Source organism: Rutidosis leptorrhynchoides, chromosome 3, assembly GCF_046630445.1.
Source record: "Rutidosis leptorrhynchoides isolate AG116_Rl617_1_P2 chromosome 3, CSIRO_AGI_Rlap_v1, whole genome shotgun sequence".
In the NCBI taxonomy this organism is placed as follows: Eukaryota; Viridiplantae; Streptophyta; class Magnoliopsida; order Asterales; family Asteraceae; genus Rutidosis; species Rutidosis leptorrhynchoides.
In genome coordinates this window covers 176,193,025-176,220,083 of record NC_092335.1, presented here as the reverse complement: position 1 = coordinate 176,220,083, position 27,059 = coordinate 176,193,025, and the positions used below count along the sequence as shown (strand labels likewise).

The window sequence follows — 27,059 nt, the reverse complement described above, 5'->3', positions numbered from 1 at the left end:
AATCATGGAGCAAGAACGAACCAACAAAGGATCCAAAATCAAAGGGTCCATGCGTTGATGAAGAGGGTAAGGAAAATCGCTAGAAGGATCCAGATGATGACATCGGTTATGGAGAATTGGGAATAATCCCTGACAGACTAAGTATATAATGAAGAAAAAAAGTGCCGCTACAGTATAACAGTAAAAAGTGGGGTTTTAGCCAATAGGATTCCAGCCTTTTTTACGGTAATTAGTATATATACAAATGTAACATATAAGGCTCTCGGCCTTTATGTTAACACTTTATTATTAGTTTTCCAAATACAATATCGTAAATTGGCAGCGATTAATTATTGTTTCTCTCTCTCTCTCTCTCTCTCTCTCTCTTTCTAAGAAAAAACATACGGAGTATTATTTTATTAATCAAGGACACAAATTACAGCTTATTTGTGAGGATTAAACACGAAAATTGATGGCTTGCATGAAAAAATGAATAACAGCTAGCAAAACAAAAGGATAAAATGCAGAGATCGGATTTATATCAGATGCTCATGCTATAATTAACAATTCCTTATGCATTTACAAACCACTCATGCCAACTCTTTTGATCTTTATTCTTCTAGAAATCTTAATTACTGTATATCTTATACTCCATATATATATATTTTTTTAAAAGCAACAATTTGCTGTAATTTAATAGTATATAACTACCTTTAGTAGCCAATGCTCTAATTAAGAACTTGTAGTATTATAAGAATGGAGAAAAGCTTCAGAAGTAAATTGAAATATTGGTGTACATACTGATTACAATCGATCGCATATTTATTGTCAAATAATTCACTGTGGAGTTAGGTGGAACAGTAATATTCGTGAGTTTCATCCACCAAATTTGTTGATCTACTAAATTTACTTTATCAAAAGTGTCGGCCACTTTATCAAAAGTCTGTGACTTATAACACTCCCCCTTGGACGACAATTTTGTTTCATTAAAAAAAAAATCAACTACATGTTACTGCCTCGTTAAAAACCTTGCTAAAGAAAAACGCAGTGGGATAAAAACTTTATCCAAGGGAAAAAGAGTGCAGCATAGAGTTGACTCCCCCTCAAGTAGACATCGTTGAGCCGTAATATCTTTTGAACATGCCTCATGCCAATATTGTGAACATGCGTTCTGAAAATAGCAGTTAGAAGGGCTTTGGTGAAAAGTTCGCTAGAGTTTTTGCTGGATTGAACATATCTCATTTCAATCTGGTTGTCTTTGATGAGATCTTGAGTGTATGAGAAGAATCAAGGAGGTATGTGTTTCGTTCGGTCACTTTTGATATACTCTTCTTTCATCTGTGCTATGCAAGCTGCATTATCTTCATAGATAGTTGTTGGACTTTTTTCGAGTTCAAGTCCACAAGAATTAGTAATGAGTTGTGTCATTGATCTCAATCAAAAACATTCCCGAGTGGCTTTATGTAATGCAATCACTTCGGCATGATTTGATGATGTTGCAACAAGTGTTTGTTTTTGAGAACGCCATGATATTGCAGTACCTCCATTTAGGAATACATATCTAGTTTGAGATTTAGCTTTATGTGGATCAGATAAATAACCTGCATCTGAATAACCAACCAAATCTTGTTTTGATTCGTTAGAATAAAATAATCCTAAATCATTAGTTTCTCGAAGGTATCGAAATATGTGTTTTATCCCATTCCAGTGTCTTTTGGTAGGCGTTGAGCTGAACCTTGTCAACAAATTAACTGTAAAAGAAATGTCAGGTCTTGTACAATTTTTAAAATACATAATAGCCCCAAATTCATTAAGATATGGAATTTCTGATCCGTTAAGATCTTCATGGTCTTCACGGGGATGAAATGGATCAGTTTCAATATTGAGTGATCTAACAACCAATGGTTTTATCTTTAAAAATATTTTAAAATCTTTTCGGTATAAGTTGTTTGATGTATTAAGTAAGTCATTAGTCATATGCTCAATATGTAAATCAACGTAATACTTGATTATTTTATTTCAAAATCTTTCTTTAGAAGTTGAATGGCTTCATAGATTTCTTTATTTAAGATAATGGACATAAACAACTACGATCACATATCCGAACATTGTTTTTATAAAACACACGTGCAAATAAGTTTATATGTATACCATTTTCTTATCAAGTAGTCATTTAATCGGTTATACCACATACGTCCCGATTGTATAAACCCATTTAAAAATCTTTGTGATTTAATGGAATACATTCCCTTGAGTTTTGCATTAGATGCTTATGATACCTTAAACCCTTCAGGTATATTTATATATATCACTGTCAAGTGATCCATACAGATAAGTAGTAACAACATCTATGAGTTGCATTTAAGTAACTACCAGGTTGATTAAGTATCTAATAAGTAATTGTATCCATTACAAGAGGATAAGTTCTCCTCATAATTCATTTCTGGTCTTTGTGGAAAATCTTGAGTTACAAGTCTAGTTTTGCCTTGTAACTTCATTTGCACATTTCTTTTTCGGATAAAAATTCATTTGTATCCCATACTTTTCACATCTTTAAAAGTGACAACGATTCATCTGAAAAATTTTCTTTTATTGAGTGATTCTAATTCAGCTCATATTGCTCCTTTCCATTGAGCTCAATCATGTCTATTTTGATATTCAATGACAGATTTTGGTTCCAGATCATCATCTTTATTCATGATGTCATTGTAACATTATATGAAAATATCTCATCAAGAATTTTCATTTCTTCCATAATATTGCATAATTTATCGCAATTTATGTATTTAAATTTATCAATATCCTCTGCAGAAGGAGTATTGATTTAAGATTCTTCTTGAAATTTTCTGTTACCTCATTATCAGGTGATTTTCCTTTTCGAGGATTTTTATCTTTAGAACCAATTGGTCTTCAACATTTCATACGTGACAAAGACTCATGAGTGACATTATTGTCAGCTTTTGGAATTTCAATTCGAGCTGGAGCATTTCCTGCTATTATATATGATTTAGTCATTCTTTTTGTATCTTTAAATGAATCAAGTAATTGATTTGCGAGTTTTTGCATACGTATTATTTTTTGAACTTTTGTTTCGCATTCTTTTATGCGAGGATCAAGATACCTTAATTGATGTTCACACCATGAAACATCATTTTATTTATTTTTCATTTCTTCCCCTAATCTAGGGACCAATTTTTCATTAAAAAGACAATCGACAAAACGTGTTGTAAAAACATCACCCGTCATGGGTTCAATATATCTTATAATTGAAGATGTTTCATATCCAATATATATATATATATATATATATATATATATATATATATATATATATATATATATATATATATATATATATATATATATATATATATATATATATATATCCCCATCCTCCTTTGAGGGCTCATTTAGTGCGTTGTGGTGGTGCAACTAGAGCATACACTCCACAACCAAATGTTCTAATGGTGGAAAAATTTTGGCTCTTGGCCAAAATCAAGTTGTCGGGGAGAATATGTATGACTTGCACTTCGTCTAATATGAATTAATGTCGCAGCATGTAAATTTGCATGTCCCCATATAAATATTGAGAGTTCAATATTCATTTTCAATGGTCTAGTTATTAGCTACAAGCATTTAATTATTGATTCAGCTAAACCAATTTTGTATGTACATGAGCAATAGGATGTTCAACAACAATCCCTATAGAATATAATAATCATTAAATGCTTGAGATGTTAACTCATCAGCATTATCAATTTGCACCCTTTTAATGGTGTAATCAAAAAAATGTGCTCTTAATTTAATAATTTGTGAAAGAAACTATGCAAATGCCATTTTACGGCTTGATAATAGACAAAGATGAGACCATTTAGTAAATGCATCTATCAGAACATGAAATGTCTAAATGGTCCACATGGTGGATGAATTTATTCACATATTTCACCTTGAATTCTTTCAAGAAACATTTATGATTCCTTTTCACAATATACTTTTCATTAATCACCATATGTGCTTTTCATTAATCACAATATGAGCTTTTCATTAATCACCATATGTGCTTTTTCATTAATCACCATATGAGCTTTTCATTAATCATCATATGTGCTTTTCATTAATCACCATATGAGCTTTTCATTAATCACCATATGTGCTTTTCATTAATCACCATATGTGCTTTTCATCATATATCCTTTTCAGCATATGCGATTTTAATCATATGCGCTGCGATTTTCATCATATGCAATTTTCATCATATGCGCTTTTAATCATATGTGTTGCGCTTTTCATCATATGCGCTGCGCTTTTCATCATATGCGCTTTTCATCATATGCGCTGCGTTTTTCATCATATGCGCTTTTCATCATATGCGTTTTTTATCATATGCGCTGCGCTTTTCATCATATGCGCTTTTCGGTGCTACATAGATATTTCTCATTTTATGTTATCATTGACTGATAATCATATCCATTATGATATATATCAGATAAACTTAACAAATTTCTTTTTGATTTGAGAGAAAACAAGATTTTATTTATCAGAAAATTCGTACCATTTGGTAACATGAATTTTGCCTTTCTCGTTCATTTTATCAAGTTTGCAATACCTGATATAGTATTTATAATTCCTTAAGTTGATTTCAAATTAATGAAATATTTCTTAGATTTTAGTATAGTGTGTGTGTGGTACCACTATATGCAATAAAATATTTCCACCATGTGATTGATTTTGTACTTTGGCAGTATTCATATTAAAATTTCAACAAGATAAGCAAATAATGAGTAATATTTCAGCATGATAATCAAATTATATTACCTGCAAACAAGTTACAATCTGCAGTACATAAAAATAACACCTAATAAACATATATGTGTTATGGCCTAAAATCATTTATATAGGAGTGACACATAACAAACTAGGCATCTTAGAAAATTCATATCATTTAAGTCTAAGGTTGCTCAGGGTTTACTTAATCAAGGTTTTCAAAAGATTCACTCTCGTTTCTCTTTTGTGATTTCTTTGTAGGACTAAATAAGATGTTGGGATATTCAATAAATACTAGAGGTCATATAATAGGAAATAATATTGTATTAAAAAAATAACATAGAATAATAACGTAAAAAGCTATGTTAAATATCCTTTATTTGTTTAATTATTGGACAGACTTACAATAGACTCATTATTTCAAAATGATGCATAGTGGAAGAGTAAAAAGTTAATATAGCTTCTTGAAAATCGTTTGCACGCCTATTACTTTTTGATTTAACCATAATGAGTCCAATTTAATTTATATCAGTTTCTTAAGGGGTGCTACCATTTGGACCATCCATGTCTAAACATGGATATAGGCCCAACTAAATTAGAGTGCAAGTACAAGTGCAGGTTCGGCAGTCAATGCCAACTTACTTTTTTTTTAACCGTTAGGCATTTACGGAGTTATACTTTTTACATTTTGATCCCCCTTTTTTTAAAGTAAAATAATCATAACAAAATCATACTTCATAATATAAATACTCTGTATTATAATATTATAATATTAACTTTAAATAAGAGTGCAAATAATACAACCAAACCAACAAATATGATTCAAGCAACGACCCACGAATTTACATACCAAAAATAAACCCCACTAAAGCATACCTATTCATATTATTTTTCTACTTTGATTTTTTTATTATTAAAGCTTCAAACATAAGTGGTTGAAATATATTTAGACGGTATGTGCAATCAATCACTTTTACCCTAATTGTTTTCTTCCCAATGATGCACATTGTCCAATTATTAAATTGGAGAGGTAGAAATAAAAACAAAAAACACTGTCGTGTATATCATCCCTCAATTAGTGGGATTCTTGTCATATTTTCAATAATAATAGTCAAAGATTTAGAATAAATAGGTGATATGATTATGTAGGCCAGGATAGTAATTATTTACATGACAAGATTAGGTAGGCTAGAGTTGTATATACATACCGATTCTGCAAAGGAATGAGGGCAACGAGCATTTTTTCTTTTTTATGGTATCAGATATCTCCTTTCTTCTATTAATTCTCCTCACCTATTTCACATATGTTCTTTTTACATTCCAATTGGGGTTCACTCCCTCTCTCATATGTCTCTTTCACTTTCTCACCAAATACAAAACAAAACGTGAGCAGATCATAGATTAGGAGCAAACCAAGTCACAAATTAGAATCGATATATGGGTTTTGATTCCAAAGGTGCCATATGTTGATGGCGGCAGGGAAGAGCATGATCATCCTCTGGAGCTGCAACTGTGTATATTTCAACCGTGAGGTAGCTACTCCGGTGGTGATATGACGGTGTATAAATAAATGTAAGTAACCATAAATAGATGGTTAATAACATAGATATAAATGTTAGATAACATAAATGTAAATGTTAGTATACATAAATAAATGTTAGATATCATATATGTAAATGTTAGTATTCATAAATAAATGTTATATAACATAATGTAAATGTTAGTATACATAAATAAATGTTAGATAACATAAATGTAAATGTTAGTATACATAAATAAATGTTAGATAACACAAATATAAATTAGACGACAGTGTCGACCATATATCATTTAGGTGGTATAACCGACCATATATTAGTTAGGTGGCAGAGCCAACCATATTTAGTATAAATGTTAAGATAATCGTGCTGATAACGTGTTGTAATTTAATAGTATATAACTACCTTTAGTAGCCAATGCTCTAATTAAGAACTTGTAGTATTATAAGAATGGAGAAAAGTTTCAGAAGTAAATTGAAATATTGGTGTACATACTGATTACAATCGATCGCATATTTATTGTAAAATAATTCACTATGGAGTTAGGTGGAACAGTAATATCCGTGAGTTTCATCCACCAAATTTGTTGATCTACTAAATTTACTTTATCAAAAGTGTCGAAAACTTTATCAACAGTCTGTGACTTATAACACAATTTTATTAATAACCGCAGAGTACAATACAAAATGGGAAGGACCCATATACCCAAACTAGACATCTCACTATCTACAAGGACACTTGATATATAAGGATGCTAAGGAGTCATCCAACATATATACCAATAAATATAACAATTATTATTATTATTACACATATATCATACAAATATTTCACATTAATATTTGGAAATTTTCCATTACTGCCGGTTACTAAAAAAATTAATAAGAATAGCTGTACTCATTTATTTACTCTTTTACATATAGTGTCTTACAAATTAATAAACTAACAAATGTTTCTATTGCTATATAAAAAAGTTTCATCAAACAGCATACAGAATAATATAACTATATAAGCAGTTATTGGATTACAACAATTAATCAACAACATGGTTTATGTTTTGATTAATAATTACATCTAGCTAGACTTTTTTAAAATTGTTCAAGTTACCTCAAATAATAATAATTATCAGTTATAATGTGTGTTAATATTAATAAAGAATAATACGGAGTAATTAATATTAATTTTAATATTATTATCATTTTATTATCATTAATTATTAACTAGGTTATAACCCGTTATTTCGCGGGTTTTTGAAATTAGAGATTACAAATCCTATTTTGAAAGGTATAAGAAATACGAAATGTATTCGAATGAATAATCATCATTGAAAAATAAAAATAAAAAGATAAATATGGCGGAATATAATTCACAGATTTATAAAATCACTTCGCTACAAATAGAATTGTTTAATGAATCCGTGGAAAGTATGAAACGAAAGTGAATAGTAAAGAACTTCAAACAGACATCCGTTTGTCAAACATAGTTTATTGTAAAACTATACCATTTTGACCATCAAAAGTCAAACTATTCCTTTTAATCTTATTGATGTACCTCAATAGACAATAGTCTATAATACCATTAGTCTTTGCAAAAAAAATATAAACAATTTGCTCCATTCTCCAAAACAATAAAATTGACCCAAATATATTGCAAGATTCAAACTATATCAATTTGACTACCAAAAGTCAACATATCTCTATAATCCAGTAACAAACATAACTTTCATCTATATAAACCATAAAATCCAAATATGTTCAAACTTACAAATAAAAGGACATATCGGAAATCGAAAATCCCAATACCAAATAAGTATTAAAAATAACAAAACCCAAAGATGCCGAATATATGTTTTTTCAATACAATATTACTCGCTCAATATATTGTTTTCAACACCAGAGATGTCACCCATTATTGATATCTTCAAGGAAGCAATGCACTTATCTGCTTGGGAAGAGGATGAATTTTCTGCTCATTATTGATTCGCTTTTCCTTTTCACCAAGAGAGCTAACGGAGTCCAACCATTACCATCACTGGATCAGCGAAGCCGACATGTAGACAAAAATTAGCATCTATAAGTTAAAAATATCTACATAACATGAGAAAGCAAGAGACAAAGAATGAATCAAATTTAGATCAACTTAATAACTATGTAATTTAGAAAGTTCATATAAATATGTAAACGGCTCCATAACAAACAAAACCTTTTTTCATCAACGCAGTCTTCTTAGTTACTTGATTGTCTTCGTAAGCATGCTTTTGTTTCTCATAAGCATGCAACGAACTACTGCAGCAATTTAAAAGACTACTTATAGATTAGACCCATTTACGTGGTCTTCCTAGTTACTTGATTTTCGTCGTATTCCGTCTAATCAAATAACCAACGATCAAACCATAGTTGGCTAACACCTTTCATTAAAAACTTGAAATGGTAGTACTTAACATACACGATGCTTTTATGATCACTTTTTTTTTTTTTTCATATTGACACATCAGAACCCATACTTAAACTAACAATTGAAACATCCTTTCAACACATTGTTAATCAAACCCACCCATCTTGCAACCTTTAACTGTAGCTGCTATTCTTTAATGGAGTGGAAACGTAGAAAATTTTGAATTTGCATTTCGTATGTACCGTTTCTTTTTCTTTATTTATTAAACATAATTGATTGACTTAATTTCCTTGTGTAACAGGTCAAAGTTCACGTGTAAGAATGTATTTAATCAAATGGGCACAACCTGATAATTGGGTGATTTGAGTTTACATATAACGTGGCAGGCACTCAGCTCCTGGACCGTCACCATATGTATCTGTATAATTATGTCTTATACTCTTATATGTTTCCCATGAAAGGTTTCTCAGCTCATCATAGTATATTTTGTTGTACGATAGAGGTTCAAGAGATGGTGATGCGGGTGGGTTGGTCAATGAGGTGTTAATCATTCTAGATAACTTTATATCTGCTTAACCTCTCACTTGCTTTAAAGGTAAAAAAAAGATACAATACCTAGCCTTAAAATAGCCAACCGAACTGTAATGATTAAAATATTATGATAAACACAATTAAACAATGAAATGCCCCGTTCATACCGATTATAAACGATTCATAATAGTTGATTACATCGCGAGGTACTTGACCTCTATATGATACATTTTACAAACATTGCATTCGTTTTTAAAAAAACAATCTTTCATTTCATCGACAGTTGACGGCATGCATACCATTTCATAATATATCCAACTATAATTGATTTAATAATAATCTTGATGAACTCAACGACTCGAATGCAACGTCTTTTGAAATATGTCATGAATGACTCCAAGTAATATCTCTAAAATGAGCAAATGCACAGCGGAAGATTTCTTTCATAACTGAGAATAAATATGCTTAAAAATGTCAACCAAAAGGTTGGTGAGTTTATTAGTTTATCATAAACAATCATTTCCAATAATATAATAGACCACAAGATACTCATATTTCGAAAACAATCTGTGCAGGTCTGCTCACTGCTGTAAAATCATTCATACGATATATAAACACCTGGTAATCGACCTTAATAAGATGCATATAGAATATCCCCCGCATACCGGCATTCCGCGCGGTCATGCAAAAGCATACAAACAGGCCACTCTTTTAAATATGATGGTTATGTACACCTCACAAACAGATCATATCTTTTAAAGCTGGCGGTTGTATACCTATTTCGAAGTACTAAAGCAGTTCAAATTCTCTGACTGGGGCTTGTGAGTGCCCATAGATCTATCTTTAGGATTCGCGTCAATTAGGGGCTCGGTTCCCTAATTCTTAGATTACCAGACTATAAAGGGGTGATATCCGGTGTACTCGTAACTCAATCGTAGAATGTTTTTAAGTACTTGTGTCTATTTCGTCAAACATTTATAAAAGCGCATGTATTCTCAGTCCCAAAAATATATATTGCAAAAGCATTTAAAAAGGGAGCAATTGAAACTCACTATTCTGTATTTTGTAGTAAAAATACATATTACGAAACTGAACAATGCAAGGTTGGCCTCGGATTCACGAACCTATATCATTTACTTATATATTAACACACATAATTGTAATCGAACAAATTTATATCATTTTTATATTAATAACCTATATGTTTCATATATTCATTTTATATATTTAAAATAGATAAAAATATAAATTTTGTTATGTTACATGTATTAAATATATATATATATATATATATATATATATATATATATATATATATATATATATATATATATATATATATATATATATATATATATATATATATATATATCGTTTGTTTTGTCAAAATTATAATAATACTAAAATAATATTAGTAATGATAAAAATAATAATAATGATAATAGAGTTACAAATGATACTTTTAATATAAATGATAAAATGATAACTTTAATAAAAATGATACTTTTTAATAAAGATGTTAATTTTATTAATAATGAATATTAATAATAATAACTATAAAGATAATGATTTTATTATAATAATAATGATACTAATATTTATATTAATAACTATAATGATAATAATACTACTAATAATAATACTAATACTTATGATAATACTAATAAAAATAATAATGATAATCATAATAATAATAATGATAATAATAATAATAATACTACCTTAGAGAACAAGCTTCCAAAACAGAAAATAAAATGCCTCAGTCCAGGTTCGAACCCACGACTTCTCGTATAACACAAACATCCCTAACCAACTGCTCTGCTATGCTTTTCTGATTTAATAACCAACCTAAATCTATATATTCATGAACTGATTCGGTTACCATCATATATTATCAATGGGCTTGCAATTTCGTGGTCCAATCATAAGAGCTAGTCCTCAGGCCAACAATCATAGGATACATAGTCCAATACGCAGCCCAGCACGCTATTGTTTAAAAAATATATATAATATGTCCTAGCCTAGAATCGAACCCCAGACCTCTCGGTTCTCAACACATGCCCAGACCACTGCTCTGCTACTTCTTTTCGGTTTTAATTCCCAAATAAACCTGTATATCCTATATCTATCTGTTCTTTCTTCTCCATAATGAAACCCATTTAATCACTTCATCATCATCATCATCTAATATCTATATTATTAACCTTATTAATCATCATCATCGTTATCAATAGTGTGTCCACCGAATACAGAAACATCATCATCGCTTATTTTATCATCTTACAACATAAACAACCGATGGGTCTTAGCCCAACAGAAAACAGACACAGAAATCGGCCCAACAGGCAATTTGATTTCGGCCCATCACATAAGTTAAAGGCCTGCGGCCTGGATTCTAGTAAATAATAACAGGTACATGAATTTGGCACGTAAAATAGAAAGGACCCTCCTTGGCCCACCATATTCAATAACCAGCAAGTGGGGAGCACAATGAATAAAATTTTCGATGGTGGATGATTAAGTTTAGTTGACCCAGATTAAGGAAAACAAAAGCTGTAGCGTCACTTTGTCTTCATCATTCTTCACTTTCGTATTTCTCCATCCTTTCAACTTTTTCGTGGCTGCTCAACAAAACAAAATAAGTGCAGCAGCAGGTGGTTTAAGTGGTGATTCATTTTGCTCGTCTAAAATAGAAAACAAGAGAAGGTAGCAGCAGCGTGCAACAAAAATAGAAAAGCAGAAAAAAGTGGATAGAGAGAGAGAGGAAGTGATGTAGGTTAAGGTGGTGGCGAATTGGAATGATAGAAGTGGGTAGTGATCGTGAGGAAGCATGAAAGTGGATTGCCATGTGAAACAACAAAAACTAGAAAGGTGGTGCGATGGTGGACTAGGTGATGGTGTCGTCGATGATGGTGAGATTTCGGGTGGAGGATGGTGGCTTGAGTGTGGTTCTTGGATGAAGAAGATGATAATCGTGGTGATGGCTTCAAGTTGGTGGTTCTATGGTATTTATTGAATCAAGAGAAAAGAAACAAAAATAGGGAGAAGGTTTGTCCGATGAGGTGGTTACGGGTGTTTGTTGAACCGAACAAGAAGTAGAAATAGGCGTGAGCAGTGATTGAGCTGGGGTTAAGATCAAAATAAGAATAGCAAGGATAGAAGACACGTGGGTTGTATCAGGAGAAAGATCACAAGTGATATGCTTAAGTCTATATATATATATATATATATATATATATATATATATATATATATATATATATATATATATATATATAAATATGTATGTTAAAATTTTTAATATTAATAATATAATATTACTTATATAATTCAAGTGGCATTCAAACAATCAAACACAGTATCTTGTGTTAAAATCTCGTAACTTATTGTTGGTTGTATACTACCGACAGTTTCAATAGGAATGATATATCGTGTCCATTGCTAAACAGTTAAAATATAAAAGTGTTCCTAAGAATTCCAAAATTTTAAATTAAGTTCATTTATTTATTCTGGTCATTATGGTATAAAAACCGGTTATTAACTATTAAATAAAAATTACATTAAATATTCACTCCCAACCTCAAGTAAAATATAAAAACTTTTAAAATTCAACAAATAGTTTCTAAATATATTTTTAATAAGCTTATAATTTATAAAACTCATTTTTGGATCACCGTTTATTTTAAAATCACATAAGTTCCTTTTTAACTCGTTTACTATCAATTGAATGACAATTGAGCGTTACTGTTGCTTACTAAATAACTTCGAAATCACTAAATATATATTCTATACACTTTATTTATATGTATATGTACTTTCTGAATAATATTTATTATATATTATTATTATTTACATAATTAATTCTAACAATTACAATATATAATATAATATTTCATTTTATTATATATATATATATATATATATATATATATATATATATATATATATATGTATATATATATATATATATATATATATATGTTTAATTATATGCATATCTATTTACAAATAGTTGTTCGTGAATCGTTCGGGAGTAGTCAAATGTCAAATGATATTATGAATATAGTTTACAAACTTTGTTACTCAACATTACAGACTTTGCTCATCGTGTCGAAATTAAATAAGAATTAAGTTTAAATTTGGTCGAAAATTTCCGGATCGTCACACATACGAAAATAAAAACAACTTAAACTTACTTGCTGCTTGATACAGATCGTTTCATTTCTTCACCTCCGGGTTAAGTTCACAAAAAAAGGGAAAAAAACATTAGTGAATTGAATTGTACTTAATTATTTTAATACTTACAACTCTTGGATATTAGCAAGACCAGCTTTTCCAGTGCCTAATGCAGTTGTTATTGACAAAGAGATACCTAATGCCAAACTTCATTACTAAACAACAAAAGGTATCAAACATTATATCACAAGCACATACTCCCTAATGTCAAACTTCATCGACTAAACAACACAAGGTATCAAATTTCTATTCTAGTTGCAGTCAAAAATCACTTTTACAAATTCCTAATTTTAATCATCATAGCATAAGAATCAACATAAATATTAAGCATCCCAATTTTAAATTAGTGTACATATTATCAAGAAACAGTTACGTGATAAATAAAAATTTAAAAAATAAACATAGTGTAAAAATAGTTACCAAACAAAGGCTGTTGTTTGTTTATATCGATTCAACATGTACGAACCCTAATAGTTCGTGATAAGCAGAAAATAATTGATTCGATCGGTGTAACATCAGAAAATAACTGAATCGGTCGATTCAACATGTGCGAACCCTAATTCCACAAGCTTCGTCAATTCTATGTTATCGTTCTGCGTTATGTTTATCATAGGTAACCCTAATTGTATCATGGCTTTGTCATCGTTCCTGTAGGGTAATTTGTTACAGAGAAGTGTTTTTGTGATAAAAGTGAGACGTATGGGTTGTTTTGTTGAGGGTATTTGTGTCCATAAACAATTGAAATTGAAGAGAGAGACAAATGTTGAGTGATCAATTAAATCAATGGTTGTTATTGAAAGATGATAGTTAATCCAATGGTTCCTTTTTTCTCATCTCAAAATTTTGAATTATGATTAGTTAAATTTGACTTTATTATTATATATAATAGATATAGATATAGATATAGATATAGATAGATAGATATACATATAGATTAATTATTACTCCGTATTATTAATATTATATATCACTAAGTAATAATGATTAGTAGTAATATTAGTATTATTATTACTATTAATTAAATTATTATGTTGAGACAACACTAAAGACAGTGGTTAAACTTGTCCTAGCAATGAATGAAATTTTAAATGCAAAAGTAAAAAAAACAACCAACCACATACCTCCTTTTATTTCCTTGCTTTAATTTACCATACTTTTATCTTTCCCTTTTGCTATATATATATATATATATATATATATATATATATATATATATATATATATATATATATATATATATATATATATATATATATGACTGAAATCATAACCCCTTCTTCACACACCATTAACAGATACAAAATGGAGACAACAAAAACCCTAAAAACTTGCTTGTTTGTATGGGCTTTTGTTGCTACTTTGTCTGCTGCTGCTGTTTCATCTTCTAATTTTCAAGATGAAAAAAATGTCTACTTTTTCTACACTCCTTACCCAAATGCAGTATCTCCACCACCCATTGGTAAAAAAAAAAGAAGCTTTTAAGTTTTTTTTAGTATTATTATATTATAAAATTAAGAATTAAGATTAAGATTATATTTACCCATTTGTTGATTTTTTTATATATCTAGATTCATATCAAACTCCACCACCTGTTCAAGCAAACTATCCACCCCCAGGTACAAGTTATTCTGAATTTTATTTATTTATTTGTTATTATTTTTTTTCTTTTTGTATAAATTTTTATTTTATTTATGGTGTTTTGTTTATGCAGTTTCGTACCAAAGTCCACCTCCTGTTCATGCAAACGATCCACCAACAGGTAAAAATTTTAAACCCTTTTTTACGACGAATAACTAAACATACCGAGCTTTGATTCTGCAACTTATTATATGGTATACACTTGGTATTTATTGATAAAACTTTAGAAATTTTGAGCAGTTATGTTAATAATATAAATTTGTGGATATGATAGCTAAAGTTTTGAGCAATTAATGTATTTTTTTCTCTGTAACCTTTGTTTGTAGATGTAGTTTCAAACCCACCGCCGGCTCATGCAAATGATCCACCAGCAGGTGAAGATTTACTTTAATCTTTTGAATTGTATTTTTTGTAAATTTGTGATTCTTTTAATTTTTAAAAAAGAGAGAATATTGATGCACCTACGGTTTTGTTTAAATATTTAGACATGTCATGAAAAACTAATATTTTTTACAGTAAGTTTTTATTATATATTACTAATATTATATTATTATTCTTAATTGATTTATAGTTTTATACTTGTAACCTTTGCTGCAGTTTCAAGTCCACCACCAGCCAATCATGCTAATAATCCAATACCTCCAGGTAAAATGGGTAGAAATTATATTTGACGTTAAAAAAAAAGAGTAGAAATTATGAAATACGGAGTATAAATTTTGTCTTTTTTACAAATAAATTTTTTAACGACGTTTAAACTCAATCTTTGTACTGATTAGACATCAAGTTTGAATTCACAACTTTGATGGATCAATACATTAATGTGTCATAATTTATTTTTAATTTTTAATTTTTAATTTGTGCATCAATTTTTTCCTTTTCCGTTAAATTTTAACTTAATTTACACTGATTTGTTTGCAGTTTCCTATCAAATTTCACCACCACCACCAGCTCGATCAAATAATCCACCACCTTCGCCACCGTCTGGCAATAACAGAACTCCTATTCAACATGCACCTGTTCACCATCACGACCACCACCACCACCACCGTCAAAAACCACCAACTAATTGTAATAAGCCACCATCAAGTGGTTCTCACAACTCCTCTCCACCACCACCACCTATTAAATATCATGACCCACCAAGCACCGCCACTAGTCCACCTACTACTACACCTACACCTACACGCAAACGACCTACCAGACCTCCCGTAAAACCGCCATCCCCACCCAGCACCGGTGGTAGGCCACCTACTACTACACCTAAACCTCCAACCCAACCTACCGTAAAACCACCATCCCCACCCACGAACCACAACCGCTCTCCACCACCACCACCACCACCTGTCAAACATCATAACCCACCAACCACCACCGGTGGTAGTCCACCTACTACTACACCTACAACCCAACCTACCGTAAAACCACCATCCCCACCCTCGTACCGCAACCCTTCACCACCACCTAAAAGTGGTTGCACATGTGGAGATCCACATTCCACTCCTTCTGAACCCGTAGCATCACCGTTACCAATCGAACATAAAAACCCTTCCCCTCCACCATCCACCGGATATCACTACCACCCTCCACCTTCCACCATCACCCCACCGTCTACCACTCCTTACGTTAACCCTCCGTCCACCACCCCTGAGCCTATTACGCCACGCTCACACACCACGCCCACCACCCCAAAGTCAAAAACTCCCTCTACCACGTATCAATCACCTCCATCAATTCCAAATATACCCTTTCTTAACGGCACTTGCGAGTAAGTAACTACAAATCATATCAATTCTAACACATTATGTTACTTGCGAGTAAATATACCCTTTCTAAAAGACACATTATTGATGAATTGTCTATATTACCCTTCATTAAATTAAAACTTTTAATTTAGGTAACTAAACAACTAAAGCAGTTAGTGAGCGTGGTTTTTTTTTTTTTGTTATCAATCAATATTTCATATTTCATATCAATATCTATTTACGGAAATTCTAAATCGACCCCTCCCATAGCCCTGCACCCATCTTGTCATCTTAACTTAATTTTGTTTTTTTTCATTTTCTATTTAATTATTTAATTATCCCTCTTAACTTTTTCAATTCGGTCAGTTGATTGAGACGGATGTTTAAAATCCGTTTTAACTTTTCATTTCTATTTAAAAAAATGAGATGGATTTTTATACAATGGTATTGATCTATTTAATACAAGATTTTAACATTTAACAAATACGATAATGATAATAATAAAAAAGTTAAAAAATGATATTAAATCCGTTCTAATATATAGTCAACTATACCATTTTAAGATGTCTCAAATTAGTTATTCACTTTCATAAATAGATAAGAGTAAGAAGATTAAATTATATTAGATCCTTAATGTATGTAGATCTGATTAAATGGGAAAGAAAAAGTAAGGTTAAAGCTCGAAGGTAAACAAAAAAGTATAGCACTTTTATGAAATTTTTTTAAACTATGTGTGTGTGTTTTTTTTTGTCTGGAAACAATAAAATGAAGGTTAAAGTTCCTTTATACTCTTTATGTATACATGTAAGATAAAAAGGTAGAAAAAAATAAAAATAAAGAGTAAAACTGTAAAAGTAATAAAAGGTAATTTTTATAAACTTTAATATGAGTAATGAGTAATATAATATAAAATAATTAAAACAAACAATTAACAATAACAAATAATTTAATGATTTTATAATCAAAATGTTAACAAAATAAGATTTATAAGTGGAACATGGTAGAACTTGGATTAACATATGGAGTATTATCATCATTTTTCTATTATATACTTTACTTATATTTATATTTATATATATATTTTTTATATTTTATATTTTATACTACTCCTTATATATAATTTTAATTTATATTATAATTATAATTATATTATTATACTTGTACTACATATTTCAGAGTATATCGGTAAACAGGAGTATTGTGTGAGAACTAGATACTTTAGGTGGGACCTACCATAAAAACGGAGGGTGTTTACGTAGTCGGACCCATCTATTTAATACTTACTATATATAACTTCTACATTTACCAATGCAGAAAAGGGTATAATTGGAATTTAATTCATTAACTTATTAATGTTATTTTGAATAAGTGACGACTTGTAGAATATCAAGTGCATGTTTACCTTATGCATTTACACTTATTTAAATTCCTCTACATTTTTAATGACGTGTAAAAAGATTAAAATTTCTTTAACTTACAAATAACTGTTTTGATTTCTTGTGAAGTTTTTGGAGGTCACACCCGCAGTTGCTCTCAAATCTATTTAGGTGGTGGCGCAACACGATTGGTCAAGCCATGGGCTTAGGTGGCCTACCCGGGACCGTATCAAACATGAACTTACAAGAAGCACTTTCAAACACCAGAACCGATGGCATAGGCGCACTCTACCGTGAAGGAACCGCTTCTTTACTAAACTCCATGGTCAACAAAAACTTCCCCTTCACAACAAGCCATGTTCGTGACAGTTTCGTTGCAGCACTCACCTCAAACAAGGCTGCAGCGGCTCAAGCCGAGGTTTTCAAGCTAGCTAATGAGGGTCATCTCGAGCCACGAGTGTAATCGATTTATGGTTTATTAATTACTACGATTTTATTAATTAAGCTTTCTTAAAAGTTGTAGTTTGTAGTTGGATCGGATTTTGCATATTTGCATGACTTGCTAATATAATTAGCAGTACTACGATGTTCTAAGATAACCATGTTTACGTCATGGATTATTAATTATCATGTGTTGACCATAGTCAAAGTCTAGTTTTTTTTTTTTGAAAAGCAAAATTCATTGAAAGAAAAACAGAATACATGAAGGTTCAAAGGCATTAATAGCCCAGGACATCAGAAATACAATTACACGAAAATACTAGAAATTAAATTGCTAAGGGAGCAATCTTTACACACGAACAATCACAAGCTTTCTAAGTTGTAAGGTAGAATTTCGGATTGCTCAACCAAATGTGCCAATCGAACTTTTTTCCCCTCGACCTATGAGAAATCCAATCAAAGGATTTGATTTGTATTTCATTTAGCACTACCGGAATATTCCATTTAATATCACGAAATATCAAATTGTTCCGGCATTTCCAAATATAATACGCACAAACCCATTCGACGGCTTGCCATATCTTTTTCCCGAAGGTTGTAGTCGACTTTGGATTGTTGCCTCGAAGTAGTTCACTCAAGCTAAGGTTGTTAAAATGACCCAAATCCCACCATCCAAAGACTCGTTCCCAAAGATCCATTGCTTGTTTACAAAAAATAAATGTATGCTCGATAGTCTCTAATACATCATCACACATCGGACATCTAACCGAATGTAAATCGATCCCTCTTTTATCTAACTCGACCCGAACCGGGAGGCGTTTTTTTAAAAGCCTCCAAACAAAAACTTCTAATTTTTTTGGAATTAAATTATTACGAAAAGTTGCTGCACCTGAATTGTTTGAAGCCTGCTGTTCCTCGATCAGTTTGGTAAGGTTATGGACTGAAAATAAACCGTTCGATGCAAAAGAACACTTCCACATATCTTCGCTCCTGCTGCTAAACTCGATACCTTCTAGAAGCTGTCTGAGATTTGAAAATTCGCTGCACGTACGACCTGTGGGTTGCCTGTTCCAGCACCAATTGTAGACAATTCCGTTGCTTGTAACACAGATTATGTCTCTAATTCTTGCGTCTTGCCTTGTTTCCAATCTGAAAAGTCTAGGAAAAAGAACACGAAGCTTGTTGTTGCCGATCCACTTCTCGTTCCAGAATGAAACATTTGATTCGCATCCGATTTGCCTTGAGAATGAGTCGATGAAATTGACGTTTGCCTCCTGTAACTTATGACCTGCTAAAATGATATTAGACCAAGTAGTTGAAGACGTCGGGTGAGGTAAGTCACCTTCCATCTCCAAACCACCTGAAGAACCATATATGCTTCGAATTAATTTGACCCATAGAGAATTGGTTTCGGTTTTAAACCTCCACCACCATTTCCCCAAGAGAGCCAAGTTTTTATTTTTTAAAGACCCGATATTAAGCCCCCCATGGTCATATGAAGCAATGACCTTGTCCCATTTTACCCACGCGATTTTTGAACCAGAATCCCCCCCGCCCCAAAAAAACGAGCGTCTCACACTTTCCAGTATTTTGATCACACTTTCGGGAGCACGGTAGAGCGAAAAGAAATACAACGGTAGACTATTAAGGATCGACTTTATAAGAACCATTCTTCCTCCATACGACATCATACGCATTTTCCAACGTGATAACCTTGATTTGAATTTGTCAATCACCGGTTGCCAATTTTTAGTTTTATTCATTTTAGTGCCAATGGGTAAACCGAGATATTTGAAAGGCATTTGGCCAACTTGACACCCCATGCAACTTGCAAACGATGTAGCATCTTCCAAAGAGATACCAATACCATACAAGCAACTTTTTACAAAATTAACCTTTAACCCGGATGCCATCTCGAAACATGTGAGTAGGTTTTTTAAACTATACACGTTTGATCTACTACATTCTCCAATAAAAATAGTGTCGTCGGCATATTGGAGATGAGAGATTGGGATTTGATCATTACCTATTCTTACTCCTTTAAACAAACCTGTATTCAGTGCGGCTTTCGTTAAGATATTTAATCCCTCCGAAGCAATAATAAAAAGAAAAGGCGAAAGTGGATCGCCTTGTCGAACCCCTCGAGATGGAGAGAATTCATTCGTAGGTGATCCGTTAACGAGAATAGAAATCGATGTCGAGCTTAGACATGAAAAGATCCAATTTCTCCATTTACATCCGAATCCCATACACTTCATCACATCCATAAGAAAGTTCCAACTAAGGCAATCGAACGCCTTTTCGAAGTCTACCTTGAAAAGAAGTCCTTTTTGCCTTATTGATTTAAGATAGTCAATGCTTTCGTTAACGATAAGAGCCCCGTCAAGAATAAAACGACCTTTCAAAAACGCGCTTTGCTCCGATCCAACAAGTGATGGTAAAACCTTTCGAAGCCGATTTGAGAGAATTTTAGCAACCACCTTGTAATAGCTACCTATGAGGCTAATGGGTCTATAATCGCCGAGACTTAATGGATCATCTTTCTTTGGAATTAAGGTGACAAATGACGCATTACATCCTCGGGAAAATACACCTTTCTCCCAAAACCATTGAATAGAGGTTATAAGATCATCTTTGATAATTTCCCAATATATCTTGTAGAATCTCATGTTAAAACCATCCGGACCGGGTGCCTTGCAACTACCACAATCCCGAATTGCCTCGAAAATTTCCTTTTCTTCGAAAGGTGCTTCTAGAAGTAACGCATCAGACTCAGAGATAGAAGGATAATTTAAATCCTCCAAGCTAGGTCTATCGATATTTGGTTCCTTAAATACGCCACTGAAGTGTTTGAAGATTTCGCCTTTGATGTCATTCGGTTTGTCGTTCCAAACCCCATTGATCATTAGTCCTCTAATATTAGATTTTGTATTGTTTTTCCGGATCAAAGAGTGGAAAAATTTTGAATTTTCGTCTCCTTCGATGGCCCATTTGATACGGGCTTTCTGTTTCAGCATTTTAATCTTAACATTTTCTTTGTCGATCCACTGCTTTCGCTTTTCTCTCCACAGATTCAGTTCGGTTTCATCTAACAGAGAGTTTTCTGCTTTCAGTTCAAAAGAATACGCTTCCTGTTTAAGATTATCAATCTCTCGGCTTAGATCCTTAAATTTTCCACCATTCCAAACCTTTAAAGCATTTTTTACATTCTTGAATCTATTTCGGAAACCACAATCTTTACGTACCATGCCCGTAACCGGAATTGACCAAGCTTCCCGAATAATAGGGTCCAAATCTTCTTCTTCAAACCAAGCATCAAAGACTTTAAAAGGTTTCGGTCCGAAATTTCTTTCTTCGTCTTTTAACATTATTGGACAATGATCCGATTTGTCTCTATCCATAACCGTACCCGTGAGATCTTTCCACATACTAACAAAATTCTCCGTTACCAAAAATCGATCTAACTTGCTAAATTTAATACCGTCGTCACTAACCCGAGTGAAATTTCGACCTCCTAATGGAATATCTATCAAACAATTGTTGGAGATGAAATCGTTGAAGTTTTTTGCTCTATACCCAATGTATTCACAATTTAATCTTTCAAACGAATTACGCACTTCGTTAAAGTCTCCACACAAGACCCATGGGTTCATGTTTTGGATAATAAGACTTGTAAGTGAGTTCCAAAATCTGATTTTACCGGGGTCATCATGAGGACCATAAACATTAGCTATATTGAAAATAAAACCATTATCTTTCCAAGTACCATTAACACCAATTGAAAATTCTGAATTGATTACCGATGACGCTTCAAAACACTTTGAGTCCCAAATAAGAAGTTGACCTCCCGATTTACCCACCATTTCTTTTTGTCAAAGTCTAGTTTAAAAGCCATTGAAAAGGGTTGGTGGAATTGCATTTAAATGATACTTCGTAGGAGTACTGCCTGCAAGATATATGCATATATACCACTGTAGCAAACATCAATGCGTTGGTACTATCTTTTTGAGACAACTTATTATAACTCTCAAAACTATTTATAAACGGACAGAAAATATGTGAAGTAGCATGAACGTTTTAGGAATATAAAACAGAGAAATTGTGTATCCGTTGAATTAACATTGTTTTTTAGTTAATTAGTTGAACATAGATAATGTTCATTGTATAATTATTGGTATCGAGTTGTCTCTACACATGAGGTTATGTCTTGAAGTTGAGAGATTGATAATGTGTATATGTCTTGAAGTTGAGAGATTGATAATGTGTATAGAGAAATATTCAAATGAAACAAACTTTTAAGTTGAGATCTAAGAAACTAATCAGAGTGCGACACGTGGTGCGATAATTACATTTGATTAAAAAAAAATAAAAATAAAAAAGTTTTAAAAAAAAAATTTGAAACTTTTTTTTTCTGAATTTTTTTTTTCATATTTTTTTTTCAATCACATTTAATTGAATTTGACCTGCAGTAAATCACATGTGATTCTGCATGTTAATCACATGTGATCGTAAAACCCAATCACATGTGATTCTGCATGTCAAATCCAATCATATGTGATTGAAAAAAATTTATTTAGTACTAGGCCACACACATCACTTTCATTTTCTCAAATTTCACTTTTTCTTCTTATGACCAAAAATCTCCAAATCACGTTATACAAAACTCTAAATTCGATTACGAATGTTAAGATGAGAAACATGGGATTTATTATTCGAACTGACGATCATGAATACGATGACAATGATCTTCGTTTGCTATATGGAAAACATGTGGACGGGTTAGGGATTTCTTTCTCTAAGTCTTTCATACGCTTGCTCGGGGACGGGAAAAGCACCTCTTTTTGGAATGACATTTGGGTGGGGAACGCAAGCCTCAAAGACAAATTCAAAAGATTATACAGGCTCGAGATTGACAAAGATATCAACATCAGTAACAAAACCGAAGAATTTAAGGGAGATGGGCTCGGCAATTGGGCCTATCCACCTATGGGACGAACGAATAGTGAACTAACTGAATTGCGAGATACTGTTCGGAACTTGCAGCTGATCGAAGATAAAAAAGACTGTTGGAGCTGGAATCTCAATTCGAAGGGTACATATATGGTCAAGGACTGTTCGGTTCTAGTGGACAAAGTCATCCTACCACGTGCGGTTAATTCAATTGAGTCGTTGCGAAATGGTTTGGTTCCAAAAAAAGTAGAGGTGTTTATTTGGCGGGCGAGATTAGGTCGTATACCGGTAAGGTTCGAGTTAGATAAACGGGGCATCGATTTGAACAGCGTGAGATGTCCGATTTGTGATGGTGACATTGAGACGGTGGAACATATACTTTTTTCTTGTCAAATGGCCAAAGACATATGGGCGAAAGTCCTTAAATGGTGGGGGTATAATTCGGCTTTATTCGGGTATGAGGATATTTTTAATGGTACCTTCGGCTACGTAGCACATGATCACAAAAGGAACCAATGGCAAGCGGTTTGTTGGGTGGTTTGTTACATTATATGGAAGAATCGAAATGCAAAGGTGTTCAAGAATAAGCTCGAGACGGTCCCATCTTTATTTAGCGAGGTTCAAGTTCTTCCATACGATTGGATTTCACGACGTTGCAAGGGTCATATTATGGATTGGCTTCAATGGTTCTCACAACCTTAGTTTCTCTCTTTTGTTAGTTGCAATCTTTGCAATTAGCTTAGGGCGGTGTAATTTGTTTTCTCTATTTCTTTCGTGATGTATTGTGTTGTTAAGGTTGCCCAGTCAACCATGTACTATTCGTGATTGTTTAATATAAGTCCTTCTTGCTTTTCAAAAAAAAAAAAAAAAAAATATTTAGTAAAATGACGAATTTCAGTAAATTTGTGCTAAAACCTTTAAACACCAAGGTGATATTTGTTTTTTTACATTGAAGACCTTATTATGTTTTATGTCTGCGGGAGGGCAGACATTTTGATTTAAGATCGTTTGTTTTTTGGAAGATATAAGCTAAAATAAGATCTCCATATGTCTGCTAAAAAAAAGCTCTAATTAGCTGCTTCTAAAGTTGAAAGACATTTTATGGAGTACTTTATCTTTTCACCTACTCTTCCCCCATCTTCGTCTCAGCCACCAAAATCAAGCTGCCCCATCATCTCTGTCAGCTCCATCAGTTCCGGTGGCACTTCCGGCGTCACTTCCGGTAGCACTTCTGGCGACACTTCCGTCTCCGGGCACACTTCCAGCTCCGGTAATGTTCCTTGGCTCTATTTCATTTCATTTTTTTTTTTTATATCATTTCTCCTTAATTTTAGCTTAACCAGATAAGAGGTGGAGTGTTTGATGATGAAATTATCTGCCCAAATTTTTTAATTAAAGGCTAAAGCCACAAATGATAATAAATTCATGATTTCTAAATTTGAGGTTCTTGGGAACGGAACAAATGAAATACATAGATGGTTCTTCGTACTTTAGAAATGGTTAAGCTTATTGAATCTTTGGTTGTGTTATTTTGTTAAATTTCTTCATTTAATTTTCGAAGCATCTTTTGTACAGTATGTATTTGTGTAGTTAATTCTTATTAGTGCTGTTTTTTTTGTAGTGAAACCATGGATAATGAAATGATGTATAATTTCTTATTTATGATTTATTTATTTTGTATAATACTTGTATCTGGCAGACTAAAAAACAAACGATCTTCAATGTTTACTCTACAGACATTCAGACCATATCTTTTTTACAGATGTGGTTCGCAGACTTCAGACAAAAACATCTTAAAAAACAAACAACACCCAAGTTTTTGATCAAAACTTGATCAAATCACCGAATTAAAATCTGAAATTTTGAAGATATGATCACGAAACGCTAACAAACTTAATCAAGTCACCGAATTAAAGTCTGTATCCTGTTGAATTTTTTTTTTAAAAAAATTGAATTTTTTTTCCAATCACATGTGATTGAATTTTAAATGCAAAATCACATGTGATTGTGTTTTACAATCACATATGATTGTGTTTGACAATCACATTTGATTGAATTTGACATGCTAAATTTTAAAATTTTTGAAAAAGAAAATTAAAAAAAAAAATTACAAATTTTTTTTAAAAAAAAAATTCAAAAATTTTTATTTTTTTTTTAAAATATATTTTTTTTTAATTTTTTTTTTTTCAATCACATGTGATTGTCGCGCCACATGTCGCACTCTGATTGCTCTATTGGGTTTAAAGTAAATTATTGGATTCAAGGGATTACAATATTCGTGATTTTTTTATTTTTTATGTTTTTTCTTTAAATTGAGGTACTGTAAGAGTGACTTTTTGAAAAATATTTGTACAGATTCAAAAAATTAGGTCACAAACGTGAAAATAGTAGGAGAATTTATAGAATTGTTGGTCCGTTTTTGGTATACATTGTATGATCATGATTATTAATGTATGTTGCATTATGATCTCAAATTTTGGTATATGAATTGGTCCTAAAGGGTTGGGTTTATCAACCACCAACCTTGTATGCTTTATTAGTAAAGTATCTCAATAATGATGGCAAGGTTTTGCATTTTTGAGACTATGTTTCTTTTAACAACAGAAAATGCCTTTTGTGACTTGCATTTTGTGATTAGTATCTCCTTCAATGTCAGTGGTCCATTTGATCAAACTTAGCCAAATCCAGGTGGTCCAATGGTTCACTCCTTTATACTTGTGTATTAGGATGGGGTGGAGAGGTTTCAAGTTCGAGTCCTCGCCTTAAAAATATTCGTGGGATTTATTTCTTGAAAGCCGGATTGCTCCGCCGAGATTTACCGACCCGTATTCAGGACTCACATCCGACCCGCCTGCCGTTCGGGATGATTTAAGGTTTGGATCCCTATAATGCGGTTCGGGATGATTTAAGGTTTGGATCCCTATAATGCGGGTCGGGTTTTCGCCTGAAACCGCGTGCGTGCATGGCAAATGAGAGTATTCGATGCCATACTTGAATTTATTTAAAAAATTCAAAATTAGCCTATTGTACTTTTTTTTTTTGGCATGATTAGGATATGTAAATGTAACATGTAACACCACGGATAATGGTTAGTGTGACATGGAGTGGAAGTGAGGTTTTTTTGGAATGACTGTGACGTGGCAAAATTGAAGGTTGTAATGGGAAAGATTGTTGAAGAGTGTTGTGGATAATGTGACAAAATGTGAAGGTTGGATTAAAAAGTGATGAAAAATGTAGGAAAAGAACTTAAAAAATAATAAAAAAAACCACTCATCTCCTTCCATTTTTCAAACACCAATGCTTAAAAGTTTTCAACCACAAACGCCCATTATAGGTGTTTGTGGCATGGGGCGTTTCTCATGCTACCTAAACATGGTTTTAGAAAAAACGTTGCATTATTTGTGATCTAATATGCATTATGTATGTATTTATATTTTTCTTCGTAGGAAGTATATATTGTTAAGTTATTT

The 27,059-nt window shown here is 32.1% G+C and overlaps 1 protein-coding gene across 1 annotated transcript; it reads left to right on the top strand.

Moving 5' to 3' along the window:
- Positions 1-14,744: 14,744 nt before the first annotated feature.
- Positions 14,745-18,661, top strand: LOC139900621 (uncharacterized). The gene is made up of 7 exons (XM_071883386.1): positions 14,745-14,901; positions 15,011-15,058; positions 15,154-15,201; positions 15,407-15,454; positions 15,678-15,725; positions 15,999-16,845; positions 18,328-18,661. The coding sequence occupies exons 1-7, from the start codon at positions 14,745-14,747 to the stop codon at positions 18,659-18,661; spliced, it is 1,530 nt and encodes a 509-aa protein (XP_071739487.1).
- The last annotated feature ends 8,398 nt before the right edge of the window (positions 18,662-27,059 follow it).